At 39.9% G+C, this 16,693-nt stretch overlaps 1 protein-coding gene across 1 annotated transcript in view; it reads right to left on the minus strand.

Moving 5' to 3' along the window:
* Positions 1-8,313: 8,313 nt before the first annotated feature.
* LOC140521633 (uncharacterized) overlaps positions 8,314-16,693 on the minus strand; it is a 57,087-nt gene continuing 48,707 nt past the window's right edge. Inside the window, 1 exon segment of the mRNA XM_072636873.1 lies at positions 8,314-9,584. Coding sequence (XP_072492974.1) covers positions 8,557-9,584 — 1,028 coding nt within the window. The 3' untranslated portion in view covers positions 8,314-8,556.

Consider the following 16,693-nt stretch of genomic DNA (forward strand, 5'->3'; position numbering starts at 1 on the left):
CAGAGAGGGATGATAGAAGAGAGAGCAGATTGGTCATAGGGGCAATTAGAATGCTTGGCGTTTGGGGGGGGAGGGGATAAAAGGGGAGAAAATTTGTAACCCAAAATTTTGTGAAAATAAATGTTAAAAGTTAAATAAAAAAAAAAAGAAAAAAAGAAAACAGATCAAAAACAGATTGCAGAGGATTCTTTGCAGGTGCCCAGATGAAACTCCAGGTCACAGTTTAAGCCACAAGGGAGCTTGGCCCTGGTCACAGTTCTTTTTTTTTTTTTTTTTTTCCTAAATATTTTATTTTTTCCAGTTACATGTAAAAACAACGTTTACCACTTATTGGGTTATTCTCTTCCTCCCTGAGATGGCAAGCAGTTTGATATAGGTTACACATATTCAGTCATACAAAATATATTTCCATATTAGTCATATTGTGAAAGAAAACATAGACTTGGTCTCAGTTCTAAGTCAGAAAGGACCACTAGTACTTGCCACTGCAGGAGAGCAGGGGACCTGCACAGTTTCAGGGCCAAGAGGAGTGCCTGAACTTGTGGTGTTAGGAGTATAAGCTCCTTCCCTGGGTACAGAGTACAGGCTGGGAGAACAGTGGCCACACCTCTCTTTAGACTATACTATCTTGGAAGAACTGAAAAGTTACAGAGGTTCAGAACTAGCTCTGAAAACAGCACAAAAAAGCCTGAAGCTTGGGACAGAGCCCCCTCCACTTCAGAGGAGAGCCCAAATGGAATATAAAATCAAAAGTCAAGAAGTAGACTGGAAAAATCAGCAAATAACTAAAAAAGAACATTGTACACAGTAACAGCAACATTGTGCAATGATCAGCTTTGATAGACGTGGCTCTTCTCAGTAACACCGTGATCTAAGACAATTCTAAAAGACTCATGATAGAAAATGCTATCCACATCCAGAGAAAGAACTATGGAGTCTGAGTGCAGATCAAAGCATGCTATTTTTATTTTTAGTTTTTTATTGCTTTTTCCCTTTTCTTCTGTTTCTTCTTTCACAATATGATTAATGTGGAAAATGTTTCACATGATAGCACATGTGTAAGGTATATCAGATTACTTGCTATCTTGGGGAGGGGAGAGGAGAGGGAGGAAGAAAAATTTAAAACTAAAAATCTTATAAAAATGAATATTAAAAATTATACGTATTACTAAAAATAAAATACCATTTACAAAAAATTAAAATAGAGAAGATAAAAAACTTTTTAAAAAAGAAATGAGAGTGGTGCAAGAAAATTATGAAAGGATAGTCAGCAGTTTAGTAAGAAATCCAAAAAATACTGAAGAAAATAATACCTTAAAATAGAATTGGCCAAATGGAAAAAGAGGCATAAAAACTCACTAAAGAAAATAATTCCTTAAAAATTAGAATTAGGGAAATGGAAGCTAATGACTCCATGAGACATTAAGAAACAAAACAAAGTAAAACAAATGAAAGAATGAAGAAAAATGTGAATAGAATCTCCGCAGGCTCAGGCTAGACACATAGTTGTGGTTTGCCCACCACTGAGACCAATCTAGAGCTATGAAAACTGTACCCAAGTGAATCAATACTGTATGCTTGTTGAAAATCCACCCCATGCTATTATCAAGTAAACCTCCTTTTATTAACTTCCATATAGTTTAGGAATATTTTATGAACAGGTAACTGGGAAAACAATCTTTGTAACAAGTTTCTGTTAAAGGTCTTATGTATAAGAAATAAGAAGGGATTCAAATGTATAAGATTAGGAATAATTCCCTAGTTGATAAATGGTCTAAGGTTATGAACAGGCAATTTTCAAAAGAAAACCATGTTATCAGCAAGCATTTGAAAAAATGCTCTAAATGACCCCAAATTGGAAAAATACAGATTAAACCATCTCTAAAGTTCCACCTCACACCTATCAGATTAGCAACAATGGCAAATGTTGGAGGGACTAGGGGAAAACAATTATGTTAATCCAGTGTTGGGGTAGCTGTGAATTGGTCTAGCCATTCTGGGAAACAATTTGGAACTATGCCCCAAAAGTTACTGTCATGAGTAAAATTTAACAAGAAGGGTAAATTGAGGCAGTTCTCTGAGCAAGATAACATTGGGCATACTGCCTGTCCACAAATGGGTCAATGGATTGCCTCCATTTTATGCAGAAGCCCCCAAGCAAAAGGAGAGTTCCTTTTTTTTATAGGTTTTGGGGAATATGGAACAAAGGAAAAACAGGGCAGTTGATATCACAGGATTGAGGACAACATGATTAGTTACAGAGCCAAGGTACAGAAAACAATACAACTTTTTGGAAGTCTGGTAATGAAGGCTGGCAACGATCCCTTCGTTCTCTTCTGAGAGTCCAGGTACAAGACAGTGGGCCAAACTTCTGGACAGGAATCCAGGCATCTCTGAAGGATAGCTTGGTGGTGTCAAGACATTAGACCCAATTCTTTTGTGTTCATACAAATTCCCCAAAGTCAGCTAAAGTCCTTGAGGCAAGGAACAGAATAGGAGCAGATTCTCATTGGTCAGTTCAAAAAACACAGAACCCTGATGCCTTTGAAGTGTGTAGAACCCAAGGCAGTTCTCCATAGGCTTAAAGAGATTTTTTTAAAGACCTCCTTACCTTTAGTGGGCTCAGGGTTTAAGAAAAAATGCCACGTGGATATTCCAATGCAGTCCATGCACTGGATTCTCTGCCAATGTACCAAATTATCTATTTTTTTGGGTAGGGGGGCCACATTTCATGATCTAAGGTTACCAGAGGAAACTTTAATTAGAAACACATAAACTACAGTCAATACTCAAGAAGGAATTCTTTCTTTACCCCATTCCCTCAAACACCAAACCAAGCCTACAATAAGCAGTAATCTCCAATAAACTTTGTAATATGTTCTCTGCTGGATTGATATAACTCTGGGTTTGGGGGCAATTGAGATTTTTACCTGTACATGTGGACTTGTATAAGATCCATGCCTTATATTTATTAATTTTTTCCTTGGTGATATTAGGCGAGAAAATGAAAGAGCAATTCTTAGACCTACCCAGTACCCCAGAGAATAGTTCTGAATTGGGTATATGGACAAGGTGTTTTTAAAAGTTCATTATGACTAATTTGATGAGGTCAGCATATTTTTTAATAGGAGAAAATACAATGAGGAAATAGCCTCTCAAAAGAGTAAAGTCCATCTGGCTTTTGTTTCAAACTAGATCCCTTGCTGCCTACCAGATATTGCACTCCCCAAATAAATAATGCTTCAGAACTTGGAGGATGGACTATTTACCTTCAAAGTCTATTTTCTAGAAGTAAGTAGCCATGTACATCTTGTACACAGGGATGAATTTTCACCCTTGGACTCAGATCCAACAAGCAGTGGGCAAGAAAACATTCCACCATTCTGTTTTCTATTTTAGTATTTCTGGCTTGGATCCCACCTTCTACAAGAAGACTTTCCTTCCTTCATGCTGGTGCTGCTTTCCCTCTATTGATTACCTCCAACTTATCCTATATATGTCTAGTTTGTACATAGCTGTTTGCATGTTATCTCTCCCATTACACTGTGAGCTCCTTGAGAGCAAGGACTGGGTAGTTACCTGATTTTTTTTTTGGGGGGGGGGTCCTTTCTTTTATCCCCAGCACTTAATTCAGTGCCTGATACATCATAGGCACTTAGCAAATGCTTGTTCTTGACTTTCCATTTCCTACCTGGATGCACTCCTGGACTTTTTCTATCTTGCCCCAGGAACTTCTTTATCCTGCAAGATCACATCAGCCTTGGAACTCACCCCTCTTCAGTAAACTCTCCTCAGGGGACCTTCCTCCTCTGATTGGAGGCTGGAGACCTCTCCTCCTTGAACCGCCATTTAGAAGGAAGCCCAAGTCAGCCAGCTCTTTGTTTCCCACCTGGCTACACTCCTCCTCTGACATGCCCCCACACTGAGTATTTTCTTCCCCTCCTTCTCCCTATTGCTTTTATGTGTTCTTTTGTATTGTTTTCCTCCCCATAAGATTGTAAACATCTAGAGGGCAAGGACTTGTCTTTTGCCTTTTTACGTATCTCCAGTGCTAGCACATAGTAGGTGCTTAATGTCTAGTGACTAATTTGACTTTCCAAAAAGTACTATAAGACTTTTAAATAAATAGTTCATGTTAAAAGTAATGTTGTTTGACCCGATTTAAAAAAGCAAAACCCTTTCACTCTATTAGTAACACCAGAGCCTATTCCAAAGTTGCTGTTGAAATCAGGGGTACTTCTGAGAATAGATGCAAAAGGAAAAAAAGTGGTTCCTTCAGTCATCACAGTAAGCAGGGGCTTCATTGTGCAGTTTGTTACCCTGTGTTTAATCTTAAGTTGAAAAGAGAAGCATAAGAAAGTTGTCGTTATTAAAGAAAAGAATAGCTATTTGCAAGTAACTGCAAAAGTTGAGAATAGGTATGATCTGATGCAATAATCCAGTGCTGGCTCATCCACAACTGGATATAATGGCCTAGAAGGACACATGCTCAAATCATCTGCTAATTCTCAGTCAAATAAAGTGACTGAATGGCCCTGGTCTACCCTGGAGCCAAAACAGTCAGACTGTGCTGGATGTTTATGGTTTTGGTTAAAGCAGTCGGACAGGGCCCCTGTTTCTGGCTCAATGTTTATTGTGAAGGTGAGAGAATTGAGGAAGCAAATACAGCTGGTGGAGGAGACTCGACTAACTAGACAGATGAGGTGAAACAAAAAAACAAAATCTGACCAAGAAGCGGTAGAAAGACTTATGGGTTTTTAAACATTTAATTGCTAAGGGTGACCTTCTGAAGTATGTACAATGCTGACGAAGCAGTCCTGTCCTGGACACGTTTGCCAAATGGTGTCCTTCCAGAAGCCAGTGAATCTAGAAAGAATCAATAAAGGTACACCAAGTTGCAATGTTGGGCATAAAGCTCTACCATCTGGTGACTGGAGCATGAAGTCCTGAAGCTTTCAAAGAAAATAAATGCTTATTTATGGTGTATAAGCTATGGACGTATATGAAAAAGCTCCTTTTCACGTGTCTGTTATATAATAATAGCAGTGCTAGTTAACATTTGTATAGAGCTCTCAGGTCTGCAAAGTTATTTGCATTTATTATCTCATTTTATCCTCACAACAACCCTGGAAGGCAGATGCTTTTATTATCAACCTCATTTTACAGATGAGGAAAATGAGGCAGGCTGAGGTTAAGTGACTTGCCCAAGGTCACACAGCTAGAAAGTGTCTGAGGATGGATCTGAACCCAGGTCTTCCTGATTCTACTCTGCTACTTAGCTGCCTCATTACATTCACTTTAAAAAAAAGGGATGTTAATGGTTTTGATCAATAATAAAATAAATATTATAACATAAACAAATAAAAAATAATAAAATAAACATTAAAACTATTATTTCAACATTTTAAATTTATACTTTGTATATGGTTTATAATAATCATAATACATTTATTTTTGTTCATCAGTCATCTTTCAGTCTGTGACCCCGTTTGGAGTTTTCTTGACAAAGATACTAGAGTAGTCTGCCATTTCCTTCTCCAGATCAATTTACAGATGAGGAAACTGAGGCAAACAGGGTGAAGTGACTTGTCCAGGGTCACACAGCTAGGAAGTGTCTGAGGTCAGATTTGAACTCAGGAAGATGAAGTCTTCTTGACTTCAGGCCCAGCACTCTATGCACTGTGGCGCCACCGAGCTGCCCTAAATATATTTGTACAAGTGTATTCTTAAGAAGTAAATACTCATATATTAGGATGTGTACTTAATTTTTTTTTTTTACTGATAGGGGTGCACCATCAAAAATGTTTAGAGACCACTGCTTTAAAGAATATATTTAAGTGGGAGAGGAGAAACCAGGGATGGGTAAACTGTGAAGCGGGTGCTATTGCAATGACAATAATAGCTGCCATTTATATAGGGCTAGGTGGGATTCACTACAAGAAAGCTAATTCAGATTCTTATGAAGGAGACAAAAACTTCCAACACACAAAGACCTTAACGAGGGGAAAAAAGTCTTACATATTAACATAGCCACGTACAAAGGTATTCATGCATGTACATACTTTATAGCAAGCAAAATGAATTCATTTACAGTTCTGAAAGTGGAGTCATAGCCCTTTCAAAGTAAACATATCCTTACACGTATCATAAGAAAGGCTCATGGATACCACAAAGCAGCTGCCATGAAATGAATTGGAGCTTTCACGGTTCAACATGCCCTACGATAGCAGGCAATGGCAAAGATTTGTCAGGGGTGCAGAGAATTTAGACAGGATGTTCTTGGAGTGACAAATTTGTGGGAGGTTGATGGAGCCAGGTTCTGGAGTCAGAGGGTCAGCCTGGGATTAAATCTTGCCTCTGATACTTAATACCAAGGAGAATTTGGACACATTCCAACATCTCCCTGGGCTTCAGTCTCCTCCAAAGTAAAATAAAGAAGCTGGACTTGAAGGCTTCTTAGATTCCTTCTAGTTCTAGGGCCCTAAGTGACATTAGAAGTGAAGACAAGGCTTCCATAAGCAGAGGGCGGCAAGAAAGCCCAAGGTGGCTTAAAGAATGTTTTCAAAGTGAAGGAACATATGAGACAAAGGTTCAAAATAAAAAGCCATTTGTCTTGAATGGTTTGTAGTTCCCAAGAGGTATAGTGGCAGTAAAGTAAGGCAGAAGGGAGGGTGGGTGTGCATTGGTGTGGGGCTATCTCTACTACCAACACCATCATGTAGGCCCCCAAGATCACCAATTTGGACTGTGGCAATAAGTTATTAACTAGTTCTTTCTCTAATGCCTTCTCCAATCCATCACAAAGACAGGTCAATTGGTGGCACAGACATAGAAAGACCTGAGTTCAAATTTGACCTCAAACATGTATTGTGTGACTTTCAAGTCATTGAACTTTTCCTCAGTTTCCTTATTTGTAAAACGGAGATAATAATAGCACTTACCTCACAGGTTGTATCAAATAAAGTTATGCATATACATATACATATGTATACAAATTAGGCTATACATATTTGTGATTGTATATACATAGACTTTTACATAAATAACTTTGTAAGCCTTAAGGTGCTACATAAATACTGGTTATTAACATATTCATTATGTTTATGCTTAAATCTGATCATTTCCCTTCCTCTGTTCAAAACCTTTCAGTGACTTTCAATTGCCTATCAAAAAAGTTCAAACTTTCCAGCCTTGGCAATCAGAGTCCTACCCAAATTGGTATCACCACACCTTTTGATCTCATCCTACTGACAGCCTCATCATTGAATTGTTAAAGCATTTCTATGAAATGCTTTTTAAATGAAAAGCACTGCCCTATGTGCTGGGTATTAGAAGATAAAAGTAAAATGGCATCTTCGTGGAAAGAGCTGAAAGGAACTTTGTGCTAAATGTGAGATCTCCTCAGTCTGGGAAAACTCTCTGTGGAAACTCCTTCCACCAATGAAGACTAGTCACTAAAACTTAGAGAGTTGCCTGATGGATTACGGGATTTGCCTATGGTCAAACAGCCAATATGTGTCAGAGATAAGAAAAGAAATCAGATTGACTTGACTCAAGGCATACTTTCTATTGATTACACCACACTGCCTCTCAGAAACAACCCTAGATGGTTTCTAATTTACATTTTACAGATGAGGAGTTCAACACCCAGAGAGGTTAAATGACTTGCCCAAAGGCACACTGGTAGTGAATTACCATTCTGGGTTTGGTCTGGGATTGGAGCCCAGTAGCTGACTCAGGAAGAAGTGCTGCCTTCTATACTCTAATTACTTTTCATACATGTACTATCTTCCAGACAAACCAGATTATTGACCAAGTCCTCCTAAAGCCCCATTCGATCCTGCCTCCAGGATGTTTCCCATGGTATTCCCTAGCCCAGTAACATCCTTCTCACTGCCATCTATGTTAATAAAATCCTGCGGTTTCTTTACATCACTGCACAAATAGCCTCTCCTCCATGAAGACTTCACCAATCCCTCACTGCCCTCATCCCCCAGATATTCTATTTCCCTGCTTAGACTTCACACACTTCTCATTGTATATCTCATACAATTATATATATATGTATACATTTATATATCTATATGTATGTATATTAGTTATGTCATATTTTCCGCTCCCTTTTACCCCTATGTAAGCTATAAATCAAGAATTATCTTTGATTTAATCTTCTCAAGTACTGAATACAATGTAATTTTAATTGCACCTAATAGCATTTAATAGGTATAAACAAGAAGGACAGAAAGGATAGAGTCATTTTCCACTCTCAAAGAAACAATGATGATGTAGTTGGTGAAAAAAAAATCTAACACCTTGATTTTCAGTATTTAATAAATGATGAATTTATGACATCTCCTCATTATAACAACCCTACAGTTCACCTCTAACATGAAGTCTCTGATGAGGGATGAGCTATATTCTTCACATTAATGGAGACTGTCCTCAGAAACAATTATTTGATCTGCAACGTATTCCTCTGAAAACTTTCCCAAACACATTATATCCAAAGGGTTTAGCTCCAGGACAAATTGTCTTATGGTCAGCTAGGTATGCAGGTCATTTGAAAGCTATCCCACACTCATTGCACTGGAAAGGCTTCTCTCCAGTATGAATTCTATTATGTGCATTAAGGTTTCCCTTCCGGCTGAAGGATTTCCCACATTCATTACATTTATAGGGTTTCACTCCAGTATGAGTTTTCTCATGTGTATTGAGGTTTCCCTTCCATCTGAAGGCTTTCCCACACTCTTTACACTTATATGGTTTCTCTCCAGTATGAATTCTTTGATGTATGTTAAGGCTTCCCTTCTGGTTGAAGGCTTTCCCACATTCATGACATTCAAATGGTTTCTCTCCAGTATGAATTATTTTATGTGTTTTAAGATGTTCCTTCCGGTTGAAAGAGTTTCCACATTCATTACACTTATAAGGTTTTTCTCCATTATGAATCCTTTGATGTTGCATAAGGGATGAGGTCTTCCTCAAACCTTTCCCACACTGATTACATTCAAGGTGTTTCTCACCAGTATGAATTTTCTTATGTTCCTTAAGGTATCTACGCCATTTGAAAGATATTCCACATTCATTGCACTGAAAAGGTTTTTCTCCAGTATGAATTCTGGTATGAGCAATAAGGCTCCCCTTCCTGCTAAAGACTTTTCCACATTCATCACATATATATGGTTTCTCTCCAGTATGAATTTTCTTATGTGTATTCAGGTTTCCCATCCAGTTGAAGGCTTGCCCACATTCTTTACATTTATAGGGTTTCTCTCCAGTGTGAATTCTCTGGTGTGCATTAAGGCTTCCCTTCTGGCTGAATGCTTTGCCACACTCATTGCATTCAAATGGTTTCTCTCCAGTATGAATTCTTTGATGTTGTATAAGGGATGAGCTTTTCCTGAAGCCTTTCCCACATTCATTACATTCAAAATATTTCTCTCCAGTATTTGTTTGATGTTGAATTAAGTATTGATTATTCCTGAAGGCTTTTTCATATTCATTACATTCAAATGGTTTCTCTCCAGTATGAATAATCTTGTGTACTTTAAGGTTTCCCTTTCGACTGAAGGCTTTCCCACATTCTTTACATTTACAGGGCTTCTCTGCAGAATGAATTCTTTGGTTTGCAGTAAGGCATGAGTTAATGTTGGAAGCTTTGCCACATTCATTACATTTACATGCTTTCCCTTGAGAATGTATTCTATGGTAATAAATAAGGTTTGAGTGGTAGCTGAAGGGCTTTCTGCATTTATTATACTTAGACATTTTCTTGCCCAAGGAGATTCGATTATGTTTAATTAGGTCTGAAAATTGTTTAAAGTTCTTTCCAAGTGTATCACATTTATAGGGACATTTTCTTACAGAAACTCTCTGTTGTGTATCAAAAACTGAGCCTGGGTTGAGCTTTCTCCACAAGGAGAAACTTGTTCCTTCATGAACACTTGGTTCATTTGAAGTTTTTTTGTGAGTGACTATTACTTGCCTGGACTGTCTCTTTTGGTTGCCTTTCTGCCTCTCTAACCTGATATCATAATGCCAAGTTTCTACTAATTTAGAATCATGGGGATCATTCTTTGTAAGTCTCTCACTGGATGTAAGTCTCTCATGTGTAGAAATACACTGCTTTAATGCTGACTCAGTGGTTTCATATCTTGTCTTCTGACCAAAGGAATCTGAAAGAAACAAAAACATGTCAATACTCACTGACTGCTGTACTGGAAAAAAAAATCAGTGGCTTCTTCCAAATTCTAGATTTTGTCTCCTCATTCATGGAGAATCAGTGACTGATCTGGAACAATCAGAAGATCTTTAAAATTGCCAGAAGAAGAAGAAGTCCTTAGCAAGTGAAGTTAGGATACCTAGACACCTAAGTGCCTAAATTTTCAAAAAATTCTGGAAATTAAAGACAGTTAAACTTGAAGCCAATTTCTGACAAAATTTAGGTACCTCTTTCTTATCAAATAGATGTCTTGTATGCCATCAGAAAACAAAGCATGGATTCGTAATACTTAGGACAATTTTTTCAAAAATAAGTTTTATTGATACCTTTTGTTTTTAACAACACAGACATTTCTGAGAATGCACCCTCCCTTGCCAATTACCACACACAAACTGAATCCTCCTTCATAACAAAGAAAAACAGTGAAGCCAAACCAACTGATACAGTGACCAAATCTGAAAGAGTATGTAACATCCTGTCCTCCTGCCTCTTTACTGAGAGTAGAGGGGTAGGATTCCTTATCTGTTCTCTGGAACCGAGATTGATCATTACAATTACTGTGAATCTGGCTTCATTTTAGTGCTCCTTTCATTTGCATTATTACAGACACTGTATATTTTTTTCCTGGTTCTGCTCATTTTACTGCGTGTTCATTAATATGTGTCTTACCATATTTCTGTGAATTCCTCCTCTTTGTCATTTCTTACAGAATAATGATAAAATTCCTCTGCACTCACAGAACACAATTTCTTCCACTGTTGCCCAACTGAAGTACAGTCAGTTTTAGTTTTTTGATAAAGCATCACAAAGTCATGCTATGGATATTTTAGCATACATAGGGTTTTTCTTTCTTTGACCTCCATGGGATCTCAGGGTCAATTTTATAGGAAGAGATAATGCAAAACCAAGTTCATTTCTTCTTGGCTGGTGAATAAGAGATGCAGAAATCAAGTGACTAGGTCAAAGGATATGAAATGGAAGTTTTCAAATGAAGAAATCCACACTATCAATTGCTATTAAAAATGCTCCAAATCACTAGTGATCAGAGAAATGAAAATTAAAGCAAGAAAAAAATGATCAGTGTGGGAGGGAGCTGAGAGAAAATAGGCACACTAATATACAGCTGGTGGAGTTGTGCACTGGTCAAGTCCCTCTAAGGAGCAATTTGGAATTCTGCCCTAAAAGTGATTAAATGGTGCATTTCCTCTGAACCAACAATACCACTCCTAGATCTATATCCCAAAGAGATCAAAGAAAGAAGAAAAGGACCTATATGTACCACAATACTATGTACCACAGTAGCAATTTTTGTAGTGGCAAGGAAGTAGTAATTAAAGGGTGTCCATCAATTGGGGAATATTTGAACAAATCATTGCAAATGTAATGGAGTAGTATGGTGCTGCAGGAAATGTTAAATGTTAAAGGGGATGGTTTCAGGGAAACCTAGGAAGGCTTGTATGAACTGATGTAGAGTTAAGAGTAAAGTAAACAGAACCGGGAGAACAATTCATACTACAATAACAATGTAAAGTGAACAATTTTGAAAGATTTAAGGGACTTTGATCAACACAATTATCAACCACAATTCCACAGGAGCAATAATAAAAAATAGAGGTGAGAGACTTGGTGCAGAATGAGACATATGTTTTTTAGACATGGACAACATGGGAACTGTTTTGCTTGACTATGCATATTTGTTTGAAGGTTTTTTGTTTTTTTCAAAGTGGGGGATGAAGGTGGAAGGGAGAGAAACTAGATTGTGGCTAATGGAAAAATAATTAAAATAATTTTCAAAAAAGAAATCAAGAACCTGCTTTTTATTGATTCATTTAACAAAATCTCTCAACATCTCTTTGTGGACCCTGACGAATAAATACATGTTGGCAGACAGCATAGTCCAGAGGATTTGCAGCCAGTTATTTATTATGTGTTAATTTTTTTAATGAATTAATCAAGAGTCTTGTCTAAAGGATTTTGATGATTTGGATTAAGTTCTCTAATTTTATTCCTCAGACATCTGTAGCTAAACACGTTCTTTCTAGTATTTTAATCAACACTTTTAATGAAATCAAAAACTTGTCAGTTCTGCTACTGATGTAAAGGTATGTGGGATGCTTCTTCTATAATAATAATTGTCATTACTGAAAGGCAGCCCAGAAGGCCGGCCTCAGATTATAGGAGATCTGGGTTCAAGTCCTATCTCTGACATATGCTGGCTGTGTGATCCCAGGCAAGCTAATTAATCTCTCAGTGCTTCAGGAAATTCCCTGAGACCATAAATGCAGAGAAGTTTGGAAGAAGGTGTTAGACCTGGGGTCAAGGCACTATATAAATGCTGGCTATAATTATCATTATTTGACAATGTTTAGGTTACAGAATGTAAAAATCTAACTCTATACTAGCAGGTCTTTTTGGTTTAGGCCATGACAATTTAAGGGAGACTCTGACAAACTGTACATACAGAGAAGTGAGTCCTAGGCTCTTGCAGGAAGCCACTAATTGCTATTCAAAATCAGCCTGAGGAAAAAAACGTGAACATCTGTGTAGAAGCATTCAGGAAGGTGGGACCAATAGGCAACTTGTCCTTACAGCCTCCTGCAAGTGCTGGAGAAAAGAACATCTCACGTGACAGAACAAGGACTCAATGTGCTGTTCCAGCAAGTGTGGGAAGCAGTAAGTGCTCTGCCGAGATTGACCTGGAGTGTCTGCTGAGGGCTCCTGGCCAAAGCCAAGAGCTCAAGGGAAGGCTGCTGACCCTCCTGGAAAAGAAGGAGAAGAGGCAAAAGAAGCCCTTCAAGTAAAAGGGCAGGGTGAAGGAAGCATTCCTTAAAAAGTTGGAAGAGAGGCTTTGAGATTTTTTTCTCAAAAGGAAAAGGATATAAAGATCCCAACCAAAATCCTTGTCTGTGTCAGGAGACTAGAAGATGGCAGACTTTAGAAGGGAAAGGTGCAAGGAAAGGAACAATGAACAGAGAGTCTGGAAGACATTGCTAAACAAGGAGAAGTTCTGGGCAAGAACTCAAAGGTCTTGGGGGCAGAGGTGACATCTCCACTAGGGCAGCCAGGAGATGGTAAGAGATCCAAGAGAAAGGGGCAGACTGGGGAGATAAAGAGCTGGTGAAGAAGGCAGGCTGCAGCTCTTCTTGCTTTTTCTCTTTAACATGTACTTAGCATCAACCTTGGCACAAAGTAAGCACTTAAGTGGTTGTTGATTTAACTTCTGGATCCCAGATTAAAAGTTACCACAGGCTTCCTTGCCAGAGAAGACAAGTACTTCAAGTTAGAAAGTTAGAAAGTATTTGCCCCAAGTCTTCAGACTCTAACCAAGGAGGACAGGGGGTGGTAGAGCACACTGGGTAGCTAAACCTAGATGCCTTTTAGGAGAATAGTTACCATAGCAGAAGAAAAAAAGCAGCCATGTTAAAAAGCAAATCTAAGACAGAAGCCAGAAATAAAATCCATGGTCTCAGATATTTATATAGGTACAAGCAATAAACAGGGTGACCAGAGACAAATGATATCACAGCTATCACCAAGAGTTGATGGGGTGGACCCCACAACTGGAAAATGGCTTTGGATCAAAAGATGAGTGCCTCTGCACCAGAAAAATGATCTGCTGAAGGGGAAAGACAGGGCAGCAGCTCTAGGGAGGAGCACAAGCTGAATCCCCATGCCCAAGGGCCTTGAAGGACAGCCCCCATCCAGCATTTCTGCTGCATGGCTTTTATTTACTTACCCAGGTAAGTGCTCAGTGAACCTTTTCCCTCTGCAATCCAAGGTGTTTCTCTCCTCTCCAACTGGGAAATTGTATTGGGTTTGGAAATGGGAAGACCTGTTCAGTGAAAAAGAAATGGGAATACGCTGAATATTTACTCTTAGACTTTTTTCCTTTAGGCCAAAGAACCTATGTCACATGGACCCAGAACACGGTATCAAGGAGCATAAAAGGCTATACCCTGTAATATTTCTCAGAAGTATGGGGGTCAGAGTTGACTTCATCTTGGGCTCAGAAAATTCCCTGTTAAAGAGAGGGGAACCTTTCCTTTTGTGCCTTCAGGGGCCTACCCTGGGGCTCTGGTGGAGAGTATCTGACCTAGACAAAAGGCAGGCAGGAAGTCATGGCTTCAGAGGTAGAGTCATGAGCTGCATGGAGCTTCACCAGGGAAGAGGGAACAGACAGACTCTATAGACTTTGCAACCAGCCAGAACTTGGCAGAGCAGCTCAGACATCATACAGCCTTTAGGAAGAAAAAATACAGACAGGGGCAACGGCCACATGATGATTCATGAGAAAGAAGCCATCCGTACCGAGGGAGACAAAGTTCTCATAGTTTTCCAGCATCACGTCCCTGTACAGGGTTTTCTGGGCAGGCGCCAACAGCCCCCATTCCTCCGGGGAGAAGTCCACAGCCACATCTTGGAACGTCAATGATACCTGTCAATGTCACAGTGTCAAATGTCAATGATCACAACATGTTGCTCACCCAGCAACCAGTGCTGAGTGTGGAGAAACATGAGGCAGGCAGAATGCGGAGGGACAGGGAGGGACGGGCTCTCATGGCAACAAGGGTTCTGAGTGCTCTGTGTCAGGTATTTCCTAAGGACTCAAGTACTCTGATCATCACTTTAAACTATATTCTGCATTGTACACATAACTATACCCCAGTAAATTCAAGAGTAAAGTAAGGGTAAATATGATGGATAATTGATAGAATTTATAGGGAATCAATATAAGTTTATAAGACAATAATTACTGTCCAATAGACAAAGGATATGCCTGGCTCACATAAGACAACAGAGTAAATTAGTGCTTTGAAAATTATCCAGCATCACCAATCATACTCAAATGGATCTGTGATCTCATCAGTCTGGAATTAATTTTTCCCACAATGCACATCCTACCTATCCAGGCTGCCCGGTCTGGGACCCTTCTCCAAGCTCTACCCAAAGCCCTCCCAAGGGGATTCAGCCAATGTGCTGATGGCTTTCTTTGATCTCTCCCACCGTACTCCAAGGGCAACAAACAGTACTCTGGCTGCCCACTTGCTCTGCCCACTGCACAAATGCACATTAGGAACACCAGTGCCACAGGAAACCTGTACAAATTCAGGTAGGTTCTTTAGTGCTCCATATATAACTAATCCCCAATGTAGGGGTATGACTACCAGACTTCTTGAAGGCAATACTGAAATATCTTAGGTATATTCATCAACAGGGATTGGAAAGTCTGTCTCCATAGCCAACAGCCCTACCATGGTTTCTCAGTGGGCAGGGAGACCTACATTAATGTCTATCAATAAGAAAATGCCCTTTAACCCTACAGGAAAGGTCTGTCTTGGGTCCCACTGACCGCTGACACTGGAAGGGTCTGTCCCAGGTCCCGCTGGCTGCTGATACCACTGGGACCACAGACACAGCTCATGCATCCTGCAGTCCAGAACTGCCCACTAGACCTCCACTCTTCAGTTTCCTGCCACAGAACACCACAGCCCTTAAGAACTAGTGGAAAGACTCCCTGGCAGCTGTCCTTCCATGTGGCCCTCACACCTCCCCAGAAGACACATGCTCAAGAGGAAAGTAGAGCAGGAGATGTGCCTCTCTCCTCCTGCCTGCACTGTTGACGCTCCCTATGGTGTCGGTGGGGATTCCACTGGCAGACAGGTGTGGGGTCGTGCCTGGCTTCTGAGACACTCAATAACTCATCTTCCAACACTCCTGGCCCCTCTCTCTGGCTTACTTCACCAGTGGGAATCCCTCCTACTGTAAATGTGGCTTCAAATAAGACCTTTGGGGTCTCCTGGGATCTGGCCCCCAAATCCTATCCTTGTACTATTGGCCTAGAGACACTCAGATTTGTAGAATACATCACAAGACCACAAACTTAAAGCTAGAAGGGAGAGCAGAGGCCCATGAGTCTAGATCCTTCATTTTATATATAAGGAAGCTGGAAGACATAGAAATTAAGAAAATAAGCTCAGGGCCACATAGGATTTGAAGCCAGGTCCTCCGACTCCCAAGTCCCATAGTGTACCCACTGCACCACATTGCCTCAAAGTGGTAATTCTTATCCTCTGCCCACCTTGAGCCTCACAAGGAATTTGAATTCTTAAGCCTTAGCAAGACTGCATCCTGGCTGGGCCTCTGGTTACAAACAGAAGGAATGAACAAGGGCTTGAAAACACCTTTGTTTTTCCTCCTTGCTCATCCACAAAAGGCCTATGACTCTAAAAAAATCACTGACCTCTCACATGACCCCTTCTTTGGACTGGTTATCTCCTTCCTCTCTGACAGCTCAGGAAGGCTCTTCTAGTGCATCAATGAACCCCCAGACCAAATATCCTGTCGCCTAGAGGATCCTCCCAGAAGGACCCTGGGTCAGGAGATGGTGCTGACTGAACAAAACCTGTCTCCATGACCCCCCATGCACACATGGCTCTGCCCAGGTCAGGGGTACTGTCTATGCACTTGGAA

Source organism: Notamacropus eugenii, chromosome 1 (genome assembly GCF_028372415.1).
Source record: "Notamacropus eugenii isolate mMacEug1 chromosome 1, mMacEug1.pri_v2, whole genome shotgun sequence".
In the NCBI taxonomy this organism is placed as follows: Eukaryota; Metazoa; Chordata; class Mammalia; order Diprotodontia; family Macropodidae; genus Notamacropus; species Notamacropus eugenii.